Genomic DNA, 25038 nt, shown 5'->3' with positions numbered 1-25038 from the left:
CGGTCGCTCCTCCTCCTGCCGCGAGAGTGCTGCCGGCTGCAGGTCGATTCCGAACCGCGGCTCGCATCTGTCTCTCTCGCACTCGTGCGGCCCGCCGACCCTCCGTGCGAGTGCGAGAGAGACAGAAGCACTGGTCGGAAGCGCGCCGCGCGCGGCGAGAGGCGGCTGCCGGTCCATCAGTTGGCGGTCATTGCCATCGCAGAAGTGCGTGTTCGTGTGTGCGAGCGTGTGTGTGCACCAACACTGGCTTTAGTGTCTTTGTCGATGTACCCCATCGCACTCGAGCAGGAAGTGGCATTGGAAAAAAAGAGGTGCTAAACTGTGGTGCAAATGAGAGGTGCCAATATTGCTCGGCCAGGAAGAAGAAGGGCGATGTATGACCGCCTCGTTTATTGGCGGGTCTTCTCCTCAAATGGGGAGTACGTGCGTGCGTATGTGTGTGTCTGTGTGTGTGTATGCGTTTGTTTGCCCGTGTTATGCGGTACCCTGCAATTGCCTTGCATCATCCGGGCGCCCCGCGCTGCGACGCGCTGCCTCTCCGGGCCGCCGGGCCGGGCCGCTGCACCGTTCGAAGGTGCCGCCTGGTGGCGCTTCGCTTTTGGCCTCACCCTGACCCATTAGCACCGAGCGAGCCCCTATCGCCTTCGGGCCTTCGGGTCGCCACGCATTGTTTGCACTTTCATCCTCGCTGCAAGGTCGAAGGGGCCTCGAAGGGGCCGAGGAGGGCGAAGGGTGGCATGGGTCAAGGCTACCACCATCTCGGCCAAATTCACCAGCGTACTATACAGCAATACAAGGGGTAACCAACTCAAAATTCTCACACTGAATTATGTCTTAAAATTATAGATAATTTATTTACTGCATGTGGCAAGCGGCGAAATTTTTCAACAAATTTATTTTAATGAATCACAATTTACAAGGTTTTTTTTTTGCAGTCCACTCACGTGGTTCACTGGAATGCCCGTGAACATGAAGACAAAAGCAGGTTTCCGCAAGGGGGCTAAACCTTTTTTTTTTTTTTTTTTGTACCGTTACTGCATCGTGTCGGACTTGCCCAACAGTCCTGGCCACTGTATGGCCGCTGTACGGCGGGTGGACGGAGCGATCCGAGTGCTGCTCTCGTCGCTCTGTCTCTCTCGCACCCCTGCCGGACGCCCCAACGAGTGCGAGAGAGACAGAGCGACGCCGCCGCCAAATGAGCTCGGAGACGGGCTCCGCGTCGGCAAGGCGTCGATGGGGGGCTGCTTGTGTGTGATTCAGGGGAGCGGTTTGTCGCTCCGTCTCTGTCGCACCCTTGCCGAGAGCTCCGCGAGTGCGAGAGAGACAGAGCGACGGAACCACTCTGCCGTAACGGGCCGCGCGGGCCGTTTGGATTCCGCGCAAGGCGATGTCCCGCGCGATTTTGTACTCCGTCGTCCGGTCTCTAATTGGTCGTGGCGGTAGGGTAGTCGTGGACTTGTCGGGACTTTGAACGGCGAACGCGCTGCCGAATTAAAAACTCGTCCTCGCCGGCCGCGTTCCTGCATCTCCAGGTTTCGGAACGGTCTGAACGGGAGGCCGGGCCGGAGGGCGCCGTCAGGGCCACACCACACTGTTAGAAGGGGGTTCGAAATCGGACCGTGCCACATCTAGCTCAATTTTCGGCGGTGGAAAGTTCGATTTACGCATTGTGGCTTCGAAAACAGACGACCCAGGTCGGAAATCAGGCTAAATGCGGTGCGATCTGATTTGGCCCCGTCCGAAAATCGGACCACCCTCTACCAGTGCAGTCACTCTGGTGACGGTCTGCTTGGCGACGTCGGCGACCTCGTCGACGGTGCCCTACTCGACGGGCGCGCCGTGCTCGCGCCGGCCCCAGTCCTCCTTGATGATGTCGGCCGCCTTCTCGGCGATCATGATGACGGGGGCGTTGGTGTGTCCGGCCGGGATGACGGGGATGACGGAGGCGTCGACGACGCGCAGCCCCCGCACGCCGTGCACGCGCAGGCGGGGGTCGACGACGGCCTCGGCGTCGCCCTCGGGGCCCATGCGGCACGTGCCGCTCTGGTGGTAGATGGTGAAGGTGAGGTGCCGCGCCGCGCACCCCCAGTACGCGTCCGAGCCGAAGCCGTACCTGGAACACGGATTGCGCGGTCACTTCCGGGATCGGTTCGACCGCCAAGCGGTTCAAGCTGCGCGTACCTGGCGCACGCCGGGATGGGCACGTCGTGCAGGCGGGTGCCGAACTTGCGGAAGGGCTCGGACTCGGCCACCTGGATGGCGCGCTTGACGCCCTCGATGATGACGTCCAGGTCCTCCTGGTGCTCGAAGTAGTTGGGGTAGATGGCGGGGGCCTTGAGCGGGTCCCAGCTGCGCAGCGTGATGCGGCCCTTGCTGCGCGGCCGCAGCAGCATGGGGAACACCATCCAGCTGTCCAGGGCCTCGATGGGCTTGTACACGGCCTCGTACAGCTTGGGGTCGATGCCGAAGGCCTTGTGCAGCACCGGCTCCGACGTGAGCGAGCCGCCCTGGAAGAGCAGCTCCAGGTCCGGGTAGCCGTCGGGGTCGTCGGGGTGCTGCAGGTCGTAGAAGGCCACGGCCTCGCAGCCGCCCGGGATGGACGCGGGGCCCGTGTGGTAGCTCAGGTAGTCGCTGAAGAAGCGCGGGTCGCTGTAGACGCGGTCGCCGCGCAGCGACACGCTCTGGTTGACGACGAACGTGAGTCCGCCCAGCGCGATGTGGTCCTCCAGGTTGCGGCCCACGCCGGGCAGGTCGTGCAGCACGGGCACCCCCACGGCCTCCAGGTCCTGCCGCGGGCCCAGCCCCGACAGCATGAGCAGCTGCGGAGAGTTGATGGCGCCACCGCACACGATGACCTGCAGCAGGACGTCTGGTCAGCCTCGAAGTTGTCGCACAGTGGGCCAGAAGACGAGCACCGGTGGCCCAAACTCTAGGCGCGTTTTGAGCTCACCGAAAGAGGAATCCATTGGTGGGGTCACACGTTCGGTTCGAGTCCTATTCAGCGACTCTGGAGCTCATAACGCGTCAGGCATTTTGACCGCCTCCACCGGTCTTCTGGCCCACTGTGAACAAGGCGCCCGTGGGATACCGTCCCGCCGGGCCGCGCTGTCGGATTGGCTGCCCCCCTCGCAGGCGCACGCGCCACGCGGCGCGCCCGATGGGTGGCCGGGGACGCGGGGGGCAACGGGCAAGCCGAAGCACTCACCTCCTTCCTGGCCAGCACCGTCACGTTCCGGCGGCCCGCCTGGTACTGCACGCCGTAGGCCTGCTTGAGCACGGGGTGCACCAGCACGCGCGTGACGAGCGCCTGCTTGCGCACGAACAGGTTCCTCCTGTTGCGCACGGGGTTGATGTAGGCGCGCGCCTCGCTGACGCGCGTGCCGTTGAGCATGCTCACCTGGGCGGCATGGACGGCATGGACAGCGGGTTATTGATTGATGGAGGAAATGGGGGCGTTTATCGTGACTTGACGGATCCGTGCCGCGCAGTCCGCGCACACAAAGCCGCCGCTATCTTGTATCTATGATTGAGTTTCACGGTTCCTCCCCTGGACTGTCGCTCTGTCTCTCTCGCACTCATGGGGCACTCCGCAGAGGTGCGAGAGAGACAGGCGGAGTCCGCGTACCTGGAGGTAGGCGAAGCCGGTCTGCGTCTTGCCGTTGTAGTCCTCGACGACGCGCTGCCCGGTGGCGGGGCCGGCCTGCACGAAGGCCTCCGCCAGCGGCGTGCGCCACGACGGCATGGTGACGGGGTGCGGGCCGCGGTCGCCGCGGAAGCGCGGGTCGCCGGCCACGTCGCGGTGCACGGACTCGCTCTTGCGGAAGTAGGGCAGCACGTCGGCGTAGGACCAGCCCTCGTTGCCGCGCGCCGCCCAGCCGTCGTAGTCGCGCCGGTTGCCGCGCGAGTGGATCATGAAGTTGAGCAGCGAGGACCCGCCCATGGCCTTGCCTGCGGCGGGAGGTATCCTTTGCACAGTGGGCCAGAAGACCGGCGGAGGTGACCAAAACTCTCAGACGCGTTTTGAGCTCCAGAGTCGCTAAACGGGACTCGAACCGAACGTGTGACCCCACCAATGGATTCCTCGTTCGGAGAGCAATCCATTGGTGGGGTCACACGTTCGGTTCGAGTCCCTTTTAGTGACTCTAGAGCTCAAAACCGGCGCAAAATTTTGTGCTCACTGGGTGTTGGCAGTGCTTCTGCCCCTCTCTCCCCACGAGTGCGACAGAGAGAGAAAGAGGCATGCAGGGAGTAGGGCAGGGCGGCCAAGTGCGGGCTAATTGCTTTTCGGGGGGTTTCGACCCAACACACTCATCAGGCCCGGCAGGGCGGGCAGGGCGGCGCCGTGGGTCGGTAGGGGCCACTTCCGGCGCCGTGTCCGCCAGTGTGCCAGTGTGCCCCCACCCCCTGCAGGGCCTGCAGGGCCGAAGGGCGGCGGCGCCATCGATCGACTTGTTGCCGGCGCCCCGCGCGCCCAGCATAGCGATGCTCTGTCTCTCTCGCACCCACGCGGCACGCCAGGCACGCGCCGCGAGTGCGAGAGAGACGGAGCGACGCGACTCACCTCGGGGGAAGTTGCAGCGGCGGCCCTCCATGCCGAGGCACGCCTGCAGGTTGGGCTCCGTCTTGTACTTCCAGTTGGCGTCGCTGAACTGGATGTAGCTCGCCACCAGGGGGATGTCCATGACGAAGCTGCCGCTGCGGCCCGCCTCCAGCAGCAGCACCCGCCAGTCGCCCTCCTGTGACACGTGACACAGTGGGCCAGAAGACCAGGCGGCCGAAATTCCAGACGCGTTTTGAACTCCAGAGTCGCTAAATGGGACTCGAACCGCGCGTGTGACCCCACCAATGGATTGCTCTCCGAACGAGGAATCCATTGGTGGGGTCACACGCTCGACTCGAGCCCTGCTTAGCGACTCTGGAGCTGAAAACGCGTCTGGGGTTCCTACAGTGCGGTGGCGCTTACCTCGGTGAGCCGGTTGGCGAGGACGCTGCCCGCCGTGCCCGCCCCCACGATGATGAAGTCGTACTCCTTGGCGGACTGGCCCTGCTCCGGCGTGTCCTGCTGGCTGCCCGACTGCTGCTGCGCCGCGAACATGAGCATGGTGCTCTCCAGGATGCTGAGGGGCTTGTCGTCCTGCTCGTGGTCGTCGCGCGCCGCGGCCGCCTGCAGCAGCGCCGCCGCCAGCAGGAGCGCCAGCAGGCCCTGCAAGCCCAGAGGGATGTCCGAACTGTCTCTCTCGCACTCATGGGGCGTCCCAGGCCGTCGGCGGCTTACCGTCGTGGTGCGCATGGTGTCGCTCTGCACGCGCGTCACGGCCGTGTACTGGCCCTTCTTGGAGTAGCGCCGCGGTCGGGGCCCCGCCGCCTCGCCGGCATCGCTGACGGTGTAGTTGCTGAGCCCGCGAATGCGCGCCCCGCGTCTCCAGGCTGTCTGCTCAGCTGGTCTCCCTGGGAGGAGTGACCGCCGTGGCTCGGCTCAGCCGGTACTGGTGTACGTGCCCAAACGATTCGAAACTGAGTCTGCCTGGTGCACTGTGACCTGCTGCGTCCGTCTGTCGTGGGTGTGAACTTGTCTCCCAGTCTGGAACCAGGAACTGACATGTCGTGTGTTGCTTGCAGGTGAGTGCCATATGCCTGTGCGCGGAAGTTCCAGGCGGCTGCGTCGCCGGCAGGTAGGCAACCCAACGTACGTCACCCAGACGAGAGTCTCCGCTCACGGGCGGGCTGTGGCGCGCTCTGGCGGTGTTGTGGCGAACCTCTGAGACGCCGCCTTAAGTCAGTGCACGCGCATGCCGCTTTTGGAGGGTGCTTTATGCCTCTCGACATGATTTTTGGTTTTGTGAATATTTTCTAGTAAAGCTAAGTGTCTGGCTGGCTGGATGAGTTAATTGAGGTGACTTCTCGGATATCGTTTATTTCTTCATTACACTTTTATTTTATCACACCGGCGTATCAATGACACTGCAGATATCGGCCACGCGTGACTAGTCGGTCTGCAGGGATGACTCACTTATTCAAAACGGCTACATCGGCAATTCAATAGCAACAATTTTTAAAAACATCAAAGACAAGTAGAAACAAGAACAAAACAAGTACAAATTTCCCCTTAAATTTTTTTTTTAAAAAAAGGTTGAGTTGAACATGACCAGAGGCCGTAGGCGCCGCGGGGCGGAATTTTGTCTTTCCCCCTCACGTCCGAGGAGGACATGGTCGAGGTTGTCGCCGAGGCGTGCCGTGCCGTACCGCACCGCACACAATGCCACTCGGGGCAGCCAAAAAGTTTGTGACGATTGTGTTGGCGGCACTGTTACGTCGACACGCTTTGTGTACTCGGCGACAAGGCGACACACGCGGCCCTCGGCTTGCCCTCTCCTTCCTCGTTGCCGTCGTCTCGGTTCTCTTTTAAATTTTTTTTTACAATTGTGATTAAATTTGTTTAAAAAGTTAAACTAACTACATTTTACATTCATTTTCTTAAAAAAAATTAATTTTATCTGGTATGCTGCGGACGAGTGAACACATAGTGACGTACTTACAACAATAAGAAATTCCCGCCTTCTACACCAACAATTTAAGTCTTTAAAACCGCCTAGTTTCCGCGAGGCGCGTTTGGCACAAGTTAACCTACCTAGCTCCACTAATTATCGCTACGACTTAACTGTTTCATTAACTGACTAAAAGCGTCACGGTAACTGCTCGTCTTACTCTAAATTTGTTGCTAGGCCTTAAAAGTAGTGATGGTAACTTTACGCTACGGTCTACCTTCATCAACTAGTTTTTGAATGGATACAATTTTTGAATCGTGGCAGTCGCACTGGTTGTTCAAGTATTTGCGAAAGTAATTGTAGCCTTCGTTACAAAAGTTTTAAGAAACTTAAGCGTAATTGTACATCGATCAGCACTTTGCTATTTACAATTGGTTTTTGTCCTACAAAATAACTTGAGAGTGCCGTGCCCTCCGTGGCGTTCGGAAAGACAACAAACCCGTCCAATTTGGTAGTAGAAGAAATAGGCAATAAAAAACAACAGCTGTGCTCTATACTCAATAACGCACACACACTCTCGAGCACAAACACACTCACACACACTCACTCACTCACGCACATACTGCGTTTCTGCGGCCAATATTTCGCCATGACTGTCCCGAACCGGCGGCGCGGGAACCGCATTACTTTTACGAACGTTCTGCTGCACCGCATTGATTGAGTTTGTTGTTGTTGTTTGGAGGTCGTTCCAGGAAGCGCTTTGCAGTGGCGCGGCCGCGCGGCCACGGAAAGGCCTTCGGGCGTTCGCTCTCTTTTTCACGAGGGTCCGTCCGTAGACGACAAAGGAACAAAAGCGAAGGAATTTTAACACAGGCGTGAAAAAAACTAATTGACGGGCACAAGGTTACTTTGTTGACCGTTTTGGCTTGTTTGTCGGACCGTCAATACTGATTGACAAAATACGAGAGGGCCGGCCGTGCCCGTGGACTAGATTGCCATGCCGAGGAGCGCGCCTGCAGCGCGTCCTTGCACCGTGAGATCCGCACACCCGTGTCGCCGTGTCGTCGTGCAGGCCGGGGGCCTTGGCGGCCTTGGCGGGCACCCCGGCGCGGCCCGCGGCTACCGCACGCCCCAGTCCTCCTTGATCATGTCGGCGCCCTTCTCGCCGATCATGATGGTGGGGGCGTTGGTGTTGCCGGACACGATGGTGGGCATGATGGAGGCGTCGATGACGCGCAGCCCCTGCACGCCGTGCACGCGCAGGCGGGGGTCCACGACGGCGGCCTCGTCCCAGGCGGGGCCCATCTTGCAGGTGCCGGCCGGGTGGTAGATGGTCATGGTGATGTGGCGGATGGCGCACTCCCAGTAGCGCTCCGTGTTGAAGCCGAACTTGGCGCACGTGGGGATGGGCAGGCGGTGCAGGCGCGACCCGAACGGCCGGAACGAGTGGGCGCCCGCGATGCGGTGCGCGAACTTGACGCCCTCGATGAGCGTCGCCATGTCGCGGGGGTCGTCGAAGTAGTTGGCCTGGATCACGGGGTAGTGGAAGGGGTTCTTGCTGCGCAGCTTGATCCAGCCTGGAACAGAGAGGGCGGTGAGCGCCTGCGAGGCGTGGCGGTAGGCAGCCCGCTGCGTCGCCGTGCGCGGCGGGCCGGCCCACCCTGGATTGGTAAGGCGCTCGGCTCCCTGGCCGCGTTCCAGGCCGGCCAGTATTGCGAAGCGGCCGGGCCGGGCCGCGCGCGCCATGATGTATTGCGATTGTGAAAGTACACGTGTCCGCGTCCCTGTTTACACACGTGTTGGTGTGTCGCGGTCGATGTCGCAGTGGAGTGGAGGGTGCGACTCGGACGGTGGCGGCGTTCGAGCTCTGTCTCTGTCGCACTCGCGGCGCGGCCCTTGAGGGTCTCTGCCGGGGGTCGTCGCGCGCCCCGGTGGCTCCGCGGTTTCGGATCGGCACCTGGCCGCCGCACTTGTCGGTCGGCGTGTCGCGGCCGGCGTTGCTGCCGGCGTGTGCCCGCCCATGCGAGTGTCAACTTACAGCATCGGCCGAGCCGCGCTTATGTCACGACCTGCGCTGCCCACTAGGTGGCGCCCACCGGGCGGGGCGGGGCGGGGTGCGGCGGGGTGCGGCGCTAGGAAGGACTGTGCCTTCCTTTTCCATATCCTACCTGATAATAGGCGCGACCCCGTTTCGATCGGCGTGCCCACACGTACGGACATTGCTGGACGACGCGCCCACCCCGCCCCGCCTCGCCGCACCCCGCCGGCACACAACGCCCCATTACCCCCCCCCCCCCCTCCCCTCGCCGAGGCCCCAGCGCCGCGGCAGTCTTTACTTATTGATTCCAATCGGCCCAGTGCCCCGCGCAGACACCTGTCGGGCTCTGGTTTTTATGAGGCCACAATTACATGCTTCGTGTTTGGGGGCTGAGCCACGCGCACTGCGTGACCCCGCTGAAAGTATCAGAATATATTTCGAAACAGCTGCGTTTTCTCGGAATGAAGGACTGACCTCTGGAGTAGGGCCGCAGCAGCAGCGGCAGCAGGGTCCAGGTGTCGCGGTTGGCGATGGGGCGGTACACGGCGTCGTACACGCGCTCCGTGATGCCCAGGATCTTGCGCACGCGCACGCCGTCGTCCGAGTTGATGGAGGCGGGCGCGAAGTGGAACTGGATGTCGGGCCAGTGGTCGGAGCGGTTGGAGTACTTGGTGTGCACGAAGGCCAGGCCCTCGACGCCGCCCAGCGTCGTCATGGGCCCCCGCTCGCGCATCACGTACTGCGTGGTGATGGCCACGGGCTGCGGGCAAGGCGAAGCAGGGCGTCAGCGTGCTGCTCTGGGCGCGGGCTGTACCTCATGCATCCTGTCGGTGCGGCTCGTCGGGGTGTTTGTTCCTGCTCGTCGGCCGCGGTCTCAGTCCGGGGTGGCGGTGCGTGGTGGGAGGCACTTTGGGCGGCGCCTGTACATGTGCGATCTGGCGGAGTGCGGCCGAGTGGCGGTGGGAAAGGCCGAATTGGCCTAAGTGGCTCGCTCACTTTCCTCGACATGCAGGCCTCCACCTTGGCCGGCCCCTCTGGCTGCCCCTTTTAACCTTTTGGGCCGGGCCGGGCCAGCGACAACCAACTCACTTCCCTCCCGGCGGCGTCGAAGTCTCTACGTCGACGCGCGCTCTTACCTGGATTCCTGTTCGTCTCCGTTGTTAGGTCAAGGGTCAGTCAAAGCAACGGAGGGCCGATCCTGATACTCACTCGACAAACAACAAGCACGCCGAGTTCCGTCAACAAGTAAAGGAGTCATTAGACAAGTCAACACAAGGGCGTCTGCGAGACGTTTACTGTACGTGGCGGGTGCGTTTAAATGGCGGGATTCCGAAGCGATATGCGGAGGACACGATGAAGTCCGTGAAGCTGAGGTGGCGCCCTCCGAATAGCGCTTGTCGGGTCTCGCCATTTCGAACGTGGACGACTCCCTTTGGGGGCGCGGTCTGTGTACCTGGAACCTGTTCTGCACGATGGTGACGGGCGGGTCCACGAGGAACGTCATGCCCGCCATGCCGACGTGGTCCTGGAGGTTCTCGCCGACGCGGAGGTTGCGCAGCGTGGGGATGCCGACGCGCTGCAGGTGCTCCTTGGGGCCGACGCCGGACAGCATGAGCAGCTGCGGAGACCCGATGGCGCCGGCGGACATGATGACCTGCAACGCGCAGCGTGTGAGGTTCAAGTTTGGCGCCGAGCCCTCTGATTGGCTGCCGGTGACCGCCCTACTGTTCGGCGGCACCGTCAAGTGAAAGCTGTGATGCGTCTGAATATTGATCACGTTGAGAAAGCCTCGGCAAAAAGGCGGCAAACGCGCGTCTGGAGCGTCGCGCTGTGTCTGTCGCCCCGCGGGGGTGCGAGAGAGAGGCTCACCTCCTTCCTGGCCAGGACGACCTGCCGCTTGCCGCCGCGCACGAACTCGACGCCGTACGCCCTCATGGTGGCGGGGTTGATGAGCACGCGCGTGGTGTGCGCGCGCATGGCGATGTGGAGGTTGCGCCGCGTGCGCACGGGCCGCAGGAAGGCCTTGGCAGTGGAGCAGCGCGACCCGCGCCGGATGGTGCCCTGCGCGATCATGAAGCCGTCCTGCAGCTCGCCGTTGATGTCCCGGTTGTCGTAGCCCAGCTCCCTGCCGGCCTGCACGAAGGCCAGCACGAGCGGCGTCTTCCACGGCGCCTCCTGCACCGTCAGGTAGCCGCCGCGGCCGTGGTACGGCGTGCGCGCCAGGTAGGGGTTGCGGTTGTCCTCGCTCTTCTTGAAGTAGTGCAGCACGTTGCTGTAGCCCCAGCCCTCGTTGCCCAGCTGCTCCCAGTGGTCGTAGTCCCGCCGGTTGCCGCGCACGTACAGCATGTAGTTGAGCACGGAGGAGCCGCCGAGGACCTTGCCGCGCGGCCAGTTGCAGCGGCCGCCCTGGAGGGGAGCATCACGTCGATAAGCCACCGCGTCAACCTTGTCAAGCATTTCGTGCACTCCAAGACTGTGTGCCCCTGTCTCACCTTCATGCCCAGGCAGGACTTGCCCGTGGGTTCCGTCTTGTACTGCCAGTCCAGGTCAGTGAGCTGCAGGTACGCAGCCAGCGATGGCACATCGGATATTTCGTTCTCGTCGGGACCCGCCTCCAGCAGCAGCGTGTTCCAGTGTGGCACCTGGAAGCAGAGGAGGAGCGTCAGAAAAAAAATCTTTAACAAAAAAAGTCTTGAATTTAAAAAAAAAAATCGTTTAAAAAATTGAAAAAAAAAATCTTCAAAAAAATTATGTAAAAAAAAATCTTCAAAAAAATTATGTAAAAAAAATAAAAATTGGTGCGTTTGAAGTGAACTTGGCTGACCTCGGAGAGTCGGTTGGCGACCACGGCCCCCGCCGAGCCGCCGCCGACCACGACGAAGTCATACTCCTTGTAGAGGACGCGCTGGTCGAAGGGCTTGCTCTCGGGGTCCACCAGGTCGTAGCGGTAGTAGGCCAGCGAGGCCAGCAGCAGCGGCACCACCCACAGGCTCGTCTTGAAGGCGGCCGTGGCGGCGATGAGACCCAGGATCATGGCGGCCCCTCAGCGCGCCCCTCGTCTTGGTCCTCGTCCTCGTCCGCGTGTCGAGCAGCATGTCTGCCCGCCCCACCGCGCGCCTGCCGCCTCAAACAGGCGTATGCATAGCCCAACCTGCAACACGCAAAAGGCACCGTTTTCAACACACTGTAAAAAAAAAATGTATATGAAACAATTCACATATACATGTAAAGGAATATCACCACACACTTGTATGGCAATTTTCCTATACATCGGTATAGCATCATGACTATACGTGTATAGGGGTTGAAAGTTGAAATTTTTATGACGCCCTGTACTCTGACGTAACTTGGCGTCACCTAATTTAAAGTGGCTGCCCTCGCCTGTCAACTGATTTCCCATGCCCGAAACCGCGACTCACGTCGCTCACCAGACGTGCCAAATACAGAAGGACCCCCCAAACGAATGAAATGCCTTTCCGTGTTGGTTCGCGTCCGTGTGGGTTGCGCGTGTGTGAGTGTCGGAGCGCACCCGCTACACAGCGACATGTATGGGTGTGCGGGTCGCCCACGCGTAAGGCGCGCACAGGAAAGTGAAAAAGGAGAAGGAGGGAGGGGGGAAAAAAGGACCAGAAGGAAAAGAGACGAAGAAACGGGAGCGCAGCACCTAACCTTCACTTTCGCTAGTGTCGTCTGCTTCGCCCTGCCGCGGGCTAGGCCCCTTCCAGGTGCGCACATGTCGACATACGCGGTGGCAGACGCATGTCGCTACGGAAGGAAGGCGGCACGGCACGGCTCGGCACGGCAGGCGACTGTTCTGCTTGTAGCTCTGCGAGAACGGGCCACTCAAGCATCGACTCTGTGCACGGTGCATTGTCATGGTAATCCCGTGCATTTATGGGCGCACTTCATATTCAGGAGAAAGGGCGGCCACACCCGCCACGCGCCCTTGGACAAGCAAAAAAAGAGACAAAAAGGGGGGATTAGTTTGCCGATTTGGACGAGCAGTCCTCCGTTTCCTGAAAGCGCTCGTCGGCTTGCGCAGCGCTGCCGCGGGGGCGCAGGGCTTCCAGTGTGGCAGTGTGGCCAACACAACGAAACGCCACCGCAAGGCTTTGCGCCGGCGCCGCAAAGTGGCGGTTGCGGCCGTTGCAGCGCCGCCAACCTCGCAACGAGATTTATTTGGTTCCGCCCCGGAACGATTAAACACTTGGGGCCGCGTCGCGCCGCGTCCAGTCTCTGGCGCCGCAGACCGGCGCCGGCGGCCGAAACTCTAGACGCGTTTTGAGCTCCAGAGTCGCTAAACAGGACTCAAACTGATAGTGGCTGAATCTACCAAATTAGCCATTTTGTCTGACTTTGGGCGACCACTGCGTCCAATTTAATCACAGCCAAAGGCTTCCCCCAACGCCCTAGTATTCTAAAGGCCCTATTCTTTCGTGCCCCGTGCCGGGAAAGGTATTGACCGCTGATAATTTGGGAGCTGTGGCCTCGCAAAAATGGTCGAAATTCCAGTTTGACGCCGTTTTCCTAGGTATGGTGCGTCGCCTTCCCGGAGTCGTGGTCCGGCCCCTGGCGGTGCGAGAGAGACGGCGCAACAAAAGCCCCGCACAGCCTCCCGACCACGAGAGCAGCGAGTGAACGAGACTCGGCGAGATCCCGGTAGATGGGCTGTCGCTGCATGTCCACGCCGGCGTGTCCCGTTTGCCTGGCGGTGAGGTGGTTTTCCGCCGCTGGAGCGTGCTGGAGCGTGCTGGAGGGAAGGTTGTTTTCTCGCTTTTCCGGTTTGCGTGCGACAGATTGGGAAAAGGGTTGCTGCGGCGCCAGCGGCGGCCGGCGCGGAAGAAAGTGCAAATTATTGTGGGGCTCATCACTATCACTCCCTCGCAGCGCGCGCAGCCAGCGCGCAGCTGGACAGAACACGCCGCCGCTATGCAGGCCGATGCGGTGGAGCGATTCTCTGTCTCTCTCGCACTCGTGGGGCGCTCGGCGCTCTTGGCGGCGGTGCGAGAGAGACAGAGCGACGCTGTGCCTCGCGCTTGTTGCCGCTCGTTGCGGCGCAGGAAGTTGGCCGATATGTCTCGCCGCGCCGTGCCGCGCCGTGCCTCGCCCTGCCTTGCCGCCATCGACGGACTAGTGCTCGTATTTTCCCACCCACGTTTTTTTTGCACTTTTATTTTTTCATCATTCTCGCTGCGAATCGTGCTGCCCTGCGCTGCTGGTCCCGAGGCGTAAAAGCTTGGCAGTGTGCCGGCCGCGAGTAGCACCTCCTCGCCGTGGTGCCCACTTACGCAGTAAATATTTTGTTGCCGTCTTAATTTTTGCAGCGAAAGGAAGTCATTGCCGCTAGGGGAAGTTTACTACTTTGGACATAAAAATGCCTGCTGAGCGACCTGGCTGTGATTCGATGTTATTGTCCCTCTTCAGCTCATGATTAACGGTGGCTGTCGATCAAAACAACAGCAAATACCAAAAAAGGAAAATTAAAAAAAAATATTCTAAGCAGTGTCCCGCGCGGCGTTTTGGCGGGGACCCGTTTTTGCGGCGAGTGGTGTAGCGGAGCGTATCTCTGGCGAATCTCCTCGTGCGGCGCTGTGGCGCGGGGGCGCCTAGTCCCGCCTCTCTCGCACTCGCGGGCCGTCGCGTGCGGGTGCGAGAGAGACGGAGCGAGCGTGCCGTCGTTTTAATCTCTTGTCCAGTGTAGTAGTGGCGTACGCAGGGAGCAGAGCACTACACGCAGCGGGCCGCTTGTGCGAAGCGTGCTGCTGTCACTCTCGCACTCGAGGGCCTTCCCCCGGAGGTGCGAGGGAAGGCTCGTATAGCGTACGCTAATTCGAGTGTAGGCCGCGAGGGGCACTCTGCTGCCCAGCAGTTTCATCAACTGTCCTGACTTATGACGCTGTGTTTCCATCGCGGGAAGAAGACGCGTCTCGAAAACAACAACAACAACAACGTTTACACACTGATTGTCGGAGTGCCGTGTCGCAGTGCGGTGCCTGCCAGCCAAGCCGACGAGTGCACACACCGATTCCGCACAGCGGTTAAGCGCTCCGTCCCTCTCTGGCACGCACACATGAGGCGCCCGGCGCGAGCGAGAGAGACAGAGAGCGACGTTCGGAATGGCTCGGCCGACTGGAGTCGAGGCACACTGACCCGTTTTCCAGCGAGAGGAAGAGGGACGGCGCCTGCGACGGAGGCGCACGCAGGCCCGCCGAGCTGCCGCGCGCCGCGGGTCGGCCTACCCCGCAGGCTGGCGGGCTGTCTAACGCCAGACGCGTTTTGAGCTCCAGAGTCGCTAAATGGGACTCGAGCCGAACGTGTGACCCCACCAATGGATTGCTCTCCGAACGAGAATCCATTGGTGGGGTCACACGTTCGGTTCGAGTCCCATTTGGAGACTCTGGAGCTCAAAACGCGTCTAGCGGTTTGTCCGCCTCCACCGGTCTTCTGGCCCACTGTGGGCCGGCCGGGCAACCCGCCGCGCTGCGGGGGATGGGGGGGGGGGGGGGGGGGGAGCGGCCGGCAAGGACGTTCCTCAACCCGAGAGAACAGGCGCGACGGGTATTGTGCAACGGGCGGCGCGGCCGGCCGGGTGAGCCGGGTGCAGCGGCATGCTGCAGTGGAGTGGCCGGGCGGCGGAGGCGTCGCGGTCCCTGGTGGTGGTCAGGCAGGCAGGCCGGCCAGGCCGGCCAGGCGCCTTGACTGGCCGAGGAAGACCTGGGGCCGTACCATCGCAAAACCAGGACTTCCCGTAACAGGACCCAATTTTGGCACTCCGAAAGTTCTATTAAAAAAAAAAAAAAACGGTACAAAAAATTATTTAATTTTTTTTAGTGTCCCTTTAAGCGATATTTGTGTGTCCATCGGCGATCATTTTGTGATTTTGGCCGGTCGCTTCTCGCTCCACGGCGGTGCAATGTGTAGGCAAACCTGGCCGCCGTGTCCTTTCTGCTCGTCGCCTCGCCTTGGCTGCCTGTGGCCGCCCCTTCGGCCGACTCGGCTGCCTTGGCCCCAGGGTTGCCAGCGACTCACTTTTTTCACTATTTTTCACTATTTCCAAAGTGCCCTCACTATTTCCACTATTGTGGAAATTTTGTCACTTTCGTCACTTTTATGGAGCTCGTGGAGGGTATCATGTCCATTTTACTTCGTTACAAGCATAAATTTGCCTTTGATACAAAACACTGTTCAAATCATCCGCCGCCGGTTTCGTGAGGTCTATCGAGGTATCGAACCGCGCGGCAGCGCTGTGTCGGAAAGTGGTGACTGTTGTCGAGGGGTAGGGAGTTGCCTGCGTCAGGAAGCATGCACTATAGTAAGTGCATGCTTGGCTGGCGTACGCTAGATAAGAGCGTGCTTGTAGGCATGCTCCAGTGAGAGCATACAATGTACGCTCTTCGATTTGTAGAGTAAGCGGAATATATTTCTACTTGCTTTCTACTTGTTTAGATATTTCATCTTAGGGTTTCCACAATAGTGGAATTCTATCACAAATTGATTTGCAGCCATATCATATGACCAAAATGAGTGAAATTTGCCTGCGTTTAAGATTAGATTCTCATGGGGGGAACGCCCAGATAAGATCTTTTGAATAGGACCCCTCGTTGTGTTTGTAACGTCGCGCGGTCAGGCGAGTGAATTAGGAGACGTCCGGCTTCTATTGCGGGCGAGATAGACTATAGTCCATCTAAACAGATTTATTTGTATTCTTAGAGAATTTGGTTCAGTCTTATATTTTAAGTTAAGTTGTGTCCTAAGATCGTTTTGTTTTTAAAGCTTTTCCTTTCATGCTTCTCTTATTGTTCTTTCGAGTTTAAAAGTTCTCCTTAACTTTACAGAACCTTTCCAGTGCCTCTATTTCATGCGCTTTTTCCGGTTTTATTGTCCTTACACCCACATACCATGTATTTGAGCTCCAAGTTAGTGCGAAAAGCGACAATTTTCTACAGATCATAGTGAAATTCAGTCTAAAAAGGTCACCTTATTGTCACTGTTTAGCAAAAAGCCGTCACTTTTTCGTCACTATTTTCAAAGGTGCTAAGTCACTTTTCCACTATTTTCAACAGTTCTGGCCGCTGGCAACCCTGCTTGGCCCTGTTGTTCCTGGGTCACGTTACGTAAAGGGCCTCTTTACATACGGCCCGCCACGGCCGGGCCCGCCATCTCTACGGACACACACACACACAAACTTGCTCCCAGAATCACCCTCACGCCCCTACGCACCCTCACACACACAGAGTGACACGCCTCCCCCGCGGTGCATACTGCCACGCGGTTATAGCACACACTTGCACTCCTCTCCTTTAACGAGTCCTCGTTATGAGGTGTCGCGAGTCCCCGGCAAAGTCCCCCCCCCCCCCTCCCCCTTCCCGGTGTGGCGTTCCGTCCCGGTTTGGCGGCCTAAGTGTCGTTGCCGGCCAACGACGTAGTTACTTGTTGCGCAACGCGGCTTGACCGTTATGAGCTCGTTTACAGACACACCTGACGCTGTATTTTATCGCGCTGCCGCCGTCTGTGTGTGTAGTGTCTGTGTGTGTTTGTGAAGTGTCTGTGTGTGTCTGTCTGTGTGTGTGTGCGCGAGGAGTAGGCGGAGGCCAGTGCTCCCGTTGCCGGCGGGGCGGGGCGGGGCGGCGGGACCTTGACTGGGATGATGCGCCCCTTATGTAAGGCGCCGGTCGGTGTAACAAGTGCCAACGACGACGACGCCAGCCGACGACGGCGACGCGGTGGCGGAGCGGCGCCGCCGACGTCATCTAGGCCGCGTGTGTGAAATGCCACGCGATGCATCCGCCAATGAGGAAGCGCGCCGGGGAATTTGAAATGGGCGGCTCGCTGTTGTCGCGAGGGCCGCACAGTGGGCCAGAGGACCGGCGGGCGCGGTCGAAATCCCGGACGCGTTTTGAGCTGCAGAGTCGCTGAATGGGACTCGAATCGAACGTGTGACCCCATCAATGGATTGCTCTCCGGACGAGGAATCCATTGGTTCGAGTCCCAATTAGCGAATGCGTCCGGGATTTCGACCGCCACCACTGGTCCTCTGTCTGTGGTGCGCCGGGCCGACACGAGCGTTCAAGTCTCCGGAGAGCTTTTGTGCAACTTTGGTGCCGTCGCGTCGGCCTTTGACCAGTGGGTCGCCTTTGGCCCGCCGTTGGCGGTGTTGCGTGTGAGGGCCCCTGAGGCCCCCTGAGGGCCCCGGACGGCCAGGGGCCCCCCCCCCCCCCCCGGCGCCTTCGATGAGGCGCCTGGGACGCCAAGGACGCCGCGCTGTGCCCCAAACCGGCCGGCCGGCGCCGCGCAGTGGGCCAGAAGACCAGCGGAGGCGGCCGAAATTCTAGACGCGTTTTGAGCTCCAGAGTCACTAAAAGGGACTCGAACCGGACGTGTGACCCCACCAATGGATTCCTCGTCCGGAGAGCAATCCATTGGTGGGGTCACACGTTAGGTTCGAGTCCCACTTAGCGACTCTGGAGCTCAAAACAAGCTTCAATTTTCGCCCGATAGCAAGCAAAAGGCGCTGCTCTGCCCCCCTGGATCCGCCCCTGCCGGCCGGTGCGCTTCCAGTGTTGTTGTTCCCTATTTCCCGGCCGTGTGGCTCGACTGACCCAGTGGCCGATCCGCAGCTAAGTGGACAGGTTATAGCCCCGCCCCCCTCCCGTTTGGGCAGACGGCTTCGGTGACTCAGCGACTCCGCAATGGTTGCGCCACGCCACGCCACGTGGACCGCGCGGTGGACCACGCTCCGTCTCGCTCGCACCCGTATGCGGAGCCCCGCGAGTGCGACGGAGACGGAGCGACGAAAAGGCTCGTCTAAATCGCTCGGCGCCAGTGCAGCTGCAGAACAAAAGCGGGCCGAAAGCGCCACCGCACCGCGACAGCAGCGCGTCAGCGCCGCGACGACGGAGCCGCGGGTTCGAATACCACGAGCGTCATCGTTTTTTTTTCGGCGCGTTCAGTGTGGCCGTCAGGCGTACTTGGGCAATATTTAGAGATTGGAGTTGCAGCAGGCAGGCTTCGCCGGCGAGGCGGCCGGGGCGCTCGGACAAGGACTCTGTCCGACCGTTTCGTCAACGCGCTGAGCGATTACTCGATCAGCAGTAGCCGCTGGCCGGCCGGCTGATTCCCTGTCGCTCTGTCTCTGTCTCACTCGTGGGGCGTCCCGCAGGGGTGCGAGAGAGAGAGAGACAGAGCTGCTTGGGAGTGCCGGCCCGGCGTGTCCTTGCGCGCGCGACGGACTTCGAGATCTCGAACACGGCGAGATGTCGACAGGCCCGCGCTGAAATCGCGCTCCTCTCATGCGGGCCGGGCGTGCCGTTGGGGTGCGAGAGAGACAGCGACAAGACAAACACGCTTTACAGAACTGCACTGCGTGGGCCGTGTGCTTTTTTGGAGACACTCTGGTTTCCAGTTTCTCGCTGTCTGGAAAATGTCGAGACGCTGCCTACAGTGTAGGTCCTATACACCGAAAGAGCAACGCCGCCAGTGGTCTGGGTCACTCGTTGAGAGTGGTCTGTTCACTGCACCGGGAACGTTTACCCTAAAAGAAAGGTTTTCGCGCACTCGTACAATTGAAGTGCGCCATGCACTAGAGTACTTTGATATGCTCCTCGCTCGCTGGCACCTATGTGTGTGAGTGTTCGTGTGTGTGTGCGCGGGTCTGTGTGTGTGCGAGCGTGTGGTTTTGTTTACACCCCGTCCGCTGCCTATTTTATATTGCACCATGATATGCAGTATAATACCCTTCCCTTCCTCTCCCCCACCACTTTCGCCATTGTTGTGTATGATTGCCAGCATTGCTGAGGCACACACACACACAGACACACACACACGCACTGTGTGTGTGTGGTGTGCTCGCATTGTAATCCGTATTGTTGCACACTGCGCGTTGCAGCGCCGTGCTTCCTCCGGAATGTGGCCGATCTGCTGACTTTTTCGTTACAATTAAATTGCGCGACGTGCGGACAGGAGGGAGGAGGAAGGGGGAAGGGGAGGGGGAAAATGCGGGCACGCGGATGTGACGCGACGGGACACTTTTCCGGGCGGGAAAAATTTAAATTCGACGGCTGGTCGCGAAGGATCGCTCTCTCTGTCGCACTCGTGGGCCGTCCCGATGGAGAGCGAGAGAGACAGGAAACACGCCGCTGCTGCCGCTATTTGCTTGCGGACAGCCGACGGTTTGAATTTTGGCGCGCCGCGCGGGCCAGCGGCGGCAGTGCAGGCATTGCAGCGTGCCGTGCAGCATCCGGATTGGTGCGTCACGCACGCGCGGCCCGGTCCGGCGGCCAATCCGGGACGTGACACGTGACCGCGTGACGTCACCACTCACGGGTGGGACGCGTTCGGGACTGTTTGGCAACGGGGAAAAGGCGGGGCCGGGCCTGGCTATGGTTTTTGGGGATGCGTATCCGGACGGGACGGACACACTGTTGAAAATGGATTTGAAAATCCATGAAAGAGCGTTGCCGAAAAGGAATTTTTTTGTACTACTTCTGCCGGAAACTGATGCAAAAGTTTTCAAAGAGTTATTTTTTGACAGTGTGTGCGCGCCCTATGCGGCCTTGAGACGACGTGCCGAGCCGGCTAGGGGAGAGAAATCGGGACGGGGATGGTCACAGGGTGTGTGCGTGTGTGTGTGTATGTGTGTGTGTGTGTGTTGGCACGCGTCGGTATGCATCGCACCTGCAGCGATTGGACAGGTAGGTTCATCGCATCGGTCAGGCGCCCCCCCCCCCCCCCCCCACTCACACACACACTCCTCGACTGTTGACTCTGAGCTTTTATCCTGGGGCTAACACGAACGATAAACAAAGGCGCGTGAACGGGATTTGAACCTTCGGACGATGACGACGCGAGCTTGCGGCTTTACAGTGCATCGGGCTGCGGCGAGCGGACCGCCACTGCAGGCGACTTGGCAAGACAGCAGCGGAGCGGGCACGGCACCAAACCGAGTCTCTGAATGCGACAAGCGTTCTGTCTCTCTCGCACCCCCCTGCGGGGACGGGCGTCCTTTCGAGTGCGAGAGAGACGGAGCGACGACGAAAGCTAGGTTCGGAGTCGCTGCGCCGCGGAAGGGGTTTATGCTTTGTTTACTCGCTAATTTCGAGCAAGTCTGCTGCCGGCTCGGCCAGGCTAGGCTCGGCTCGGCTCGGCCCGGTGAAAGACGAGGTTAGTGAGGCATGCTGCTGCTACCGCCCCCTCCCCTCCAATTGGCACGCGTCCATTTGTCGCCACGGACACGGCGGTGAGGTAATGAAGAGGGCTGTAAAACGTGGGTGTTGTCGCGCGCATTTCCCGGAAGTGCACTTAAAAACGCACGTGCGTTTCCCGGATTCTGGACGAATCGCGTAGCACGGTGCAGCGACCTGATTTTTCGTAAGACGGCCCCCCTTCCTAAACCCGTTTTATGCAGTTCCCGCGCCGTTTTGCCTCGGGGACGGCCCTCGCAGTGTGTCTCCCTCGCACTCGCGGGGGGTGCGAGGGAGACGGAGATGCTTCTCTCACGGGGATGACTCGGGGGGCTCCGCTCAATTAGCATGCTTCTCACATTGTTGTTGTGTAAGGCCGCCGTGCCGCCGTGCCGCCGTGCGTAAGGCATCTGGATAAGGCATCGCAGGCCGTGCCTTAGTTTGCCGTGCCGTGCCGCGCCCTGCCGCACTCGCCAAACATAACCAGGCAGGCCGCCGCCCACGCGCACGCCGCGCACCGCCTCGCGAACTTGGTCCAGATCGAGGGGTACCTCACTTCGTCTAGTCAGTGTACACCCCTGACTCCAGTCACTGCCTTGTTTCAGTCTAGTCACTGAAAAAGTCGGCAAAACCACGTAAATTTGTCCCAATTTTAGTATTTTTGCAACGCATTTCGTCATATTTTCAGTCTAGTCAAAGTGGAAATTGAGTATAGTCACCAGTCAGTGTACACCTGTTTTCGAAGTGAGGTACCCCTCGGTCCAGATTGGCTGCACCGGTAATAGAGTCGTGTGGCGCGCGCGCGGGCAAAAAAAAATAAAAGGTACAAGGAGTAGTGAGTGCGTTGCGCAGAGAAAAACGACCAGCCGCAGCGCAGCGGTTCTCTTATAGAAAAAAAGAGAGTGACGAAGAAAATCAATTGGAAAAGCGGCGTTCATTTTTAAAAGAAAATCTTTTGCTGTTGGAATTTATTGTAAACAATCCATCAAATTTACCGTTGTATTATTTTTAAAAAATAGCTGGGTCACTTTGCAAACTTTAAAAAAAAACACAATTTAATAAAAAAAAAACATCAAAATAAACTTCAAAAACTTAATTTTTTTTTTGGAAAAAGTTTTGTTAAAAATATCTAAAAGTATAGTGAACTTGATTTTGGCCGTGTAGAGAGGCGGGCGGCCGCGTCCCGCGCACGTGGAGACTCGCGAGAGACTGACTCTCGAGGTGGAGATAAGGTTCGAAGGGCGTCCCGGTGCGTCCCGGTGCGTCCCGGTCGCGTCCGGTCGCATTTGGGCGAAAGTCCGCCAACATCCGCCTGCAGGCCCTGCATGCCATCATGGCCTCGACGTGTACCGGGGCTCTGTTCCCGGCACTGTATACAGTGGGCACACAGTGGGCCGGTCAAAACCCCGGACGCGTTTTGAGCTCCAGAGTCGCTAAGGGCGCGAACCGCAAGTGTGACCCCACCAATGGATTGCTCTCCACACGAGGAATCCATTGGTGGGGTCACACGCTCGGTTCGAGTCCCATTTAGCGACTCTAGAGCTCAAAACAGTGTGGTGGCCCGCGCCCAGCGCGACGCACCGTACGCGCCGCGGGTTTAGCGGTGTGCGGCCCGCCGGCTGGCGGCGGCGCGCTTCCCCGGCGCTTCCTTCCTGGCCTTGCCTCGCCTTGCTTTGCCTCGCCGGATGCAAAATTACGTAAATGCGTTCGAGTTTTCCGAGGCGCCGGCACGCGCCGGCCTGATCTTGAAAGGTGTTTTGTTGCCGCGTGGCATTCGGGCCTGCGGAAATGCATTCACCTCCGAATGGGGGGCGGCCCCAAGCAGTGCGCTCAAGCCAGCATTCCCCGCTCTACAAGGAGACCGTGATCATGACCAAGTTTTGACCGAGGCCAATTTTAGACGAGGGAAATGTCACCAATTTTTTTTCGCATCGCACCTCCACTAAAGAAGCCGCAGAGAATGCTCTGGAGCCCCGCTCCAAGACACCGCCCAAAGTAGTGCACTTTTTCACCCGGTTTCCGCGTTCCTCGAACCGCGCCGCTCGAAACTTGTCGCCGCGTTTTGAATGATGGCCTCTGGTCTTCGGCATGCCTTTGTTGCGTCACCACTTGACCGCGTTCCCGGGTTCCCGCCCGCACGGCCGGCAAGGCCACTGGGAGCCTCCCGCCGAGCGTTTGACGCCTACCCCGGTTTCAGGGCCTGGCCCCCGGCCTCCGCCCCCCGGCCCGCCTCCGTAAGCGAGTTGAGTTACACGTACGCCAGCTAGACAATAGCGGTTTGTCGGACGCTGTCGTCAGGTTTTTCCCCTCTTTCTTTTTTTCGGGTGATTCGGTGGTGACCTGTACGCTCTCACGGTGACGTGCCGTATGCAGTGCGAGTCGCCCTTCTCTCTGTCTTCCACTTCTTCTCCCGTTTGGTAATTTCCCGGTGGCACTGCCACTGCACTGCTCGCTTTACAGTCGATAGGGTCGATTCGATCTGCTCTCCCGGTCGGGATGACACCCGCCTAGAAGAACGGCACGCTCTATATGGGCTTCATTGAGAAAAGCACGTAATGGGCTTTTTGCCGCGCCGGCTGCCGTCATTGGAGTTTTTGCAGCCCGCAGGTTTTATAGACTAAAAACCGGTTAATAAAGGGGTTAAGATGATGAGATGTAAAGTAGGGGGCAAAAAAATTAAATATCGACATTTTGCAGTGAGGAAGTTGAGAGGGTACACTATTAACTGTCGTTGGATTCACCCTTTTGTCGGTTAGAAATTTCATTTTTCGATGTCCTTACCTTGACGAGGGTTGAGCCCTGCACGTTTCGCAGGCGGCCTGTCGTAAGTAATCCCTTGGCTCGCCTCTTCCCTCCAAGTAAATCCCTTGGAAATGCGTGGCACTTGTTCACTGGTTCACAGTACACTCACACACACACACTCTTTGTTCACGCACACTCACACACATACACACACACGCACGCACGCGCGGGGAGGGCACGCGCACGCAGCCACTCGGTGTGGCCGTCGGCGCGGTCGGGAGGCGACTGACGGCGAGGGGTTGTCGTTGTGCACGTGCAGCCTTCCCCCACCGCCCCCGGGACCGCGGGGCCGCTGGGCCGCGGGGACCACGTGGCCGCCCCACTCCGCGCCGCCGCGGAGCCCCTCGCGGACAGGACCCTCGGAAGAGGAAAAGGAGGAGGGAAGCACCCCCACCCCCTGGACCGCGTCCTGGACCGCGTCCTGGACCGCGTCCTGGCCTCGACCAATTTAGTTTTGCCGCCACTGCCGCTGTCGCTGTGCCTGTCTGCGGTGGGGGCGGCTTGCCCGACTGGCTGCCCTGCCCGTCGAACTGGGGCAGCGAGGCGGTGGTCTTGTTTGGAGTCAAAACTGGACCGCCAGCCGGGGTGTTTTGTTTTGGTCCGGACGAGTGGCGACACGCCGGTGCGCGTTGCGCGCGTTGTCGTCACGGCAGCCGAAGCCGTTTCGATATTTCGAGATGTAAACATCGATCTGAAAGCCAATAAATATAGTTAAGGTCGTAAAGAAGATTTTCGTTATTATTTTTTTCGAATGTTCAAATTAAAATTGTCTGATAGCTAAGCAAGTCCTCGATTTTCCAATGCCATTGTTTTTTCGCTACCACCCCTTTCTCGCCCCCCACCCCTCTCACGGTGGGCCAAACACACACGCGCGCGCACACACACACACACACACCTACACAGACATACACACACACACACACACACACACACGCGCGCACGTTGTCGAACGTTGTCTTAATGCGGCTAATGGGCGCGCTGTTTCTCACGTTTGAAGCGCGCGCGTTCGGTGCCGTCGGTGCCGTGTCGGTGTGGCAACGCGTGCCTCACGTACATAGCGCGGGGCACCGCGGCAAGGCCCCGACAGTGTCGTCACCGATACTGTACCGCCGCCATTGTAGCGATGGGGCCACCACGCACGCCGCACGCACAGACATCGTGTCAGCACGCGAACGGGACGGGGCGAAGTCGGAAAGGTTTTTCGGCAGGTGGGGGAGTCGGGAGGAGAGGAAGGCGTGGGAAGTATATGGATCGACTCTGAGTGTGTGTGTGTGTGTGTTGTTTTTGTTGTTGTTTTTTTGCGTCGTCGCTCGTGAGCGGTTTCCGTTTCGGTTGACTGGACGCGACGCCGTGATGGTCGCCTGGCCGTGCGCATCTTTGGTTCAGTGCCGCCCCGCCCCGCCGCGCCCCGCCCCGCCGGGCGGCCGGTATTGGTCCAGCTGGGCCGAGCCATCGGCGTTGCATAAGGGCGGGCGGCGGGGCGGGGCGGGGCGGGGCGGGGCGGGGCGGGCCCCTCGCAGGCTTGCAGGCCAGC

The 25038-nt window shown here is 59.6% G+C and overlaps 2 protein-coding genes across 2 annotated transcripts in view; one reads left to right on the top strand and one right to left on the bottom strand.

The window, feature by feature from the left end:
- Positions 1-25038, top strand: part of LOC117639427 (flotillin-2) — a 100162-nt gene that overhangs the window by 9005 nt on the left and 66119 nt on the right. The gene's annotated exons all lie outside the window — the stretch shown is intronic.
- Positions 1008-23701, bottom strand: LOC117639660. The gene is made up of 13 exons (XM_034375533.1): positions 23484-23701; positions 11348-11674; positions 11016-11165; positions 10393-10929; positions 9977-10177; positions 8998-9283; positions 7614-8062; positions 4964-5203; positions 4562-4736; positions 3626-3948; positions 3206-3397; positions 2182-2855; positions 1008-2113 (listed from the first exon to the last, which is right to left on the bottom strand). Exons 2-13 carry the CDS (start codon positions 11555-11557, stop codon positions 1822-1824), a joined length of 3729 nt encoding a protein of 1242 aa, XP_034231424.1. The 5' UTR covers positions 11558-11674; positions 23484-23701; the 3' UTR covers positions 1008-1821.

The sequence above is a fragment of the Thrips palmi genome, unplaced genomic scaffold (genome assembly GCF_012932325.1).
Source record: "Thrips palmi isolate BJ-2018 unplaced genomic scaffold, TpBJ-2018v1 HiC_scaffold_11, whole genome shotgun sequence".
NCBI lineage: Eukaryota > Metazoa > Arthropoda > Insecta > Thysanoptera > Thripidae > Thrips > Thrips palmi.
This window is presented reverse-complemented; position numbering and strand designations above follow the sequence as displayed.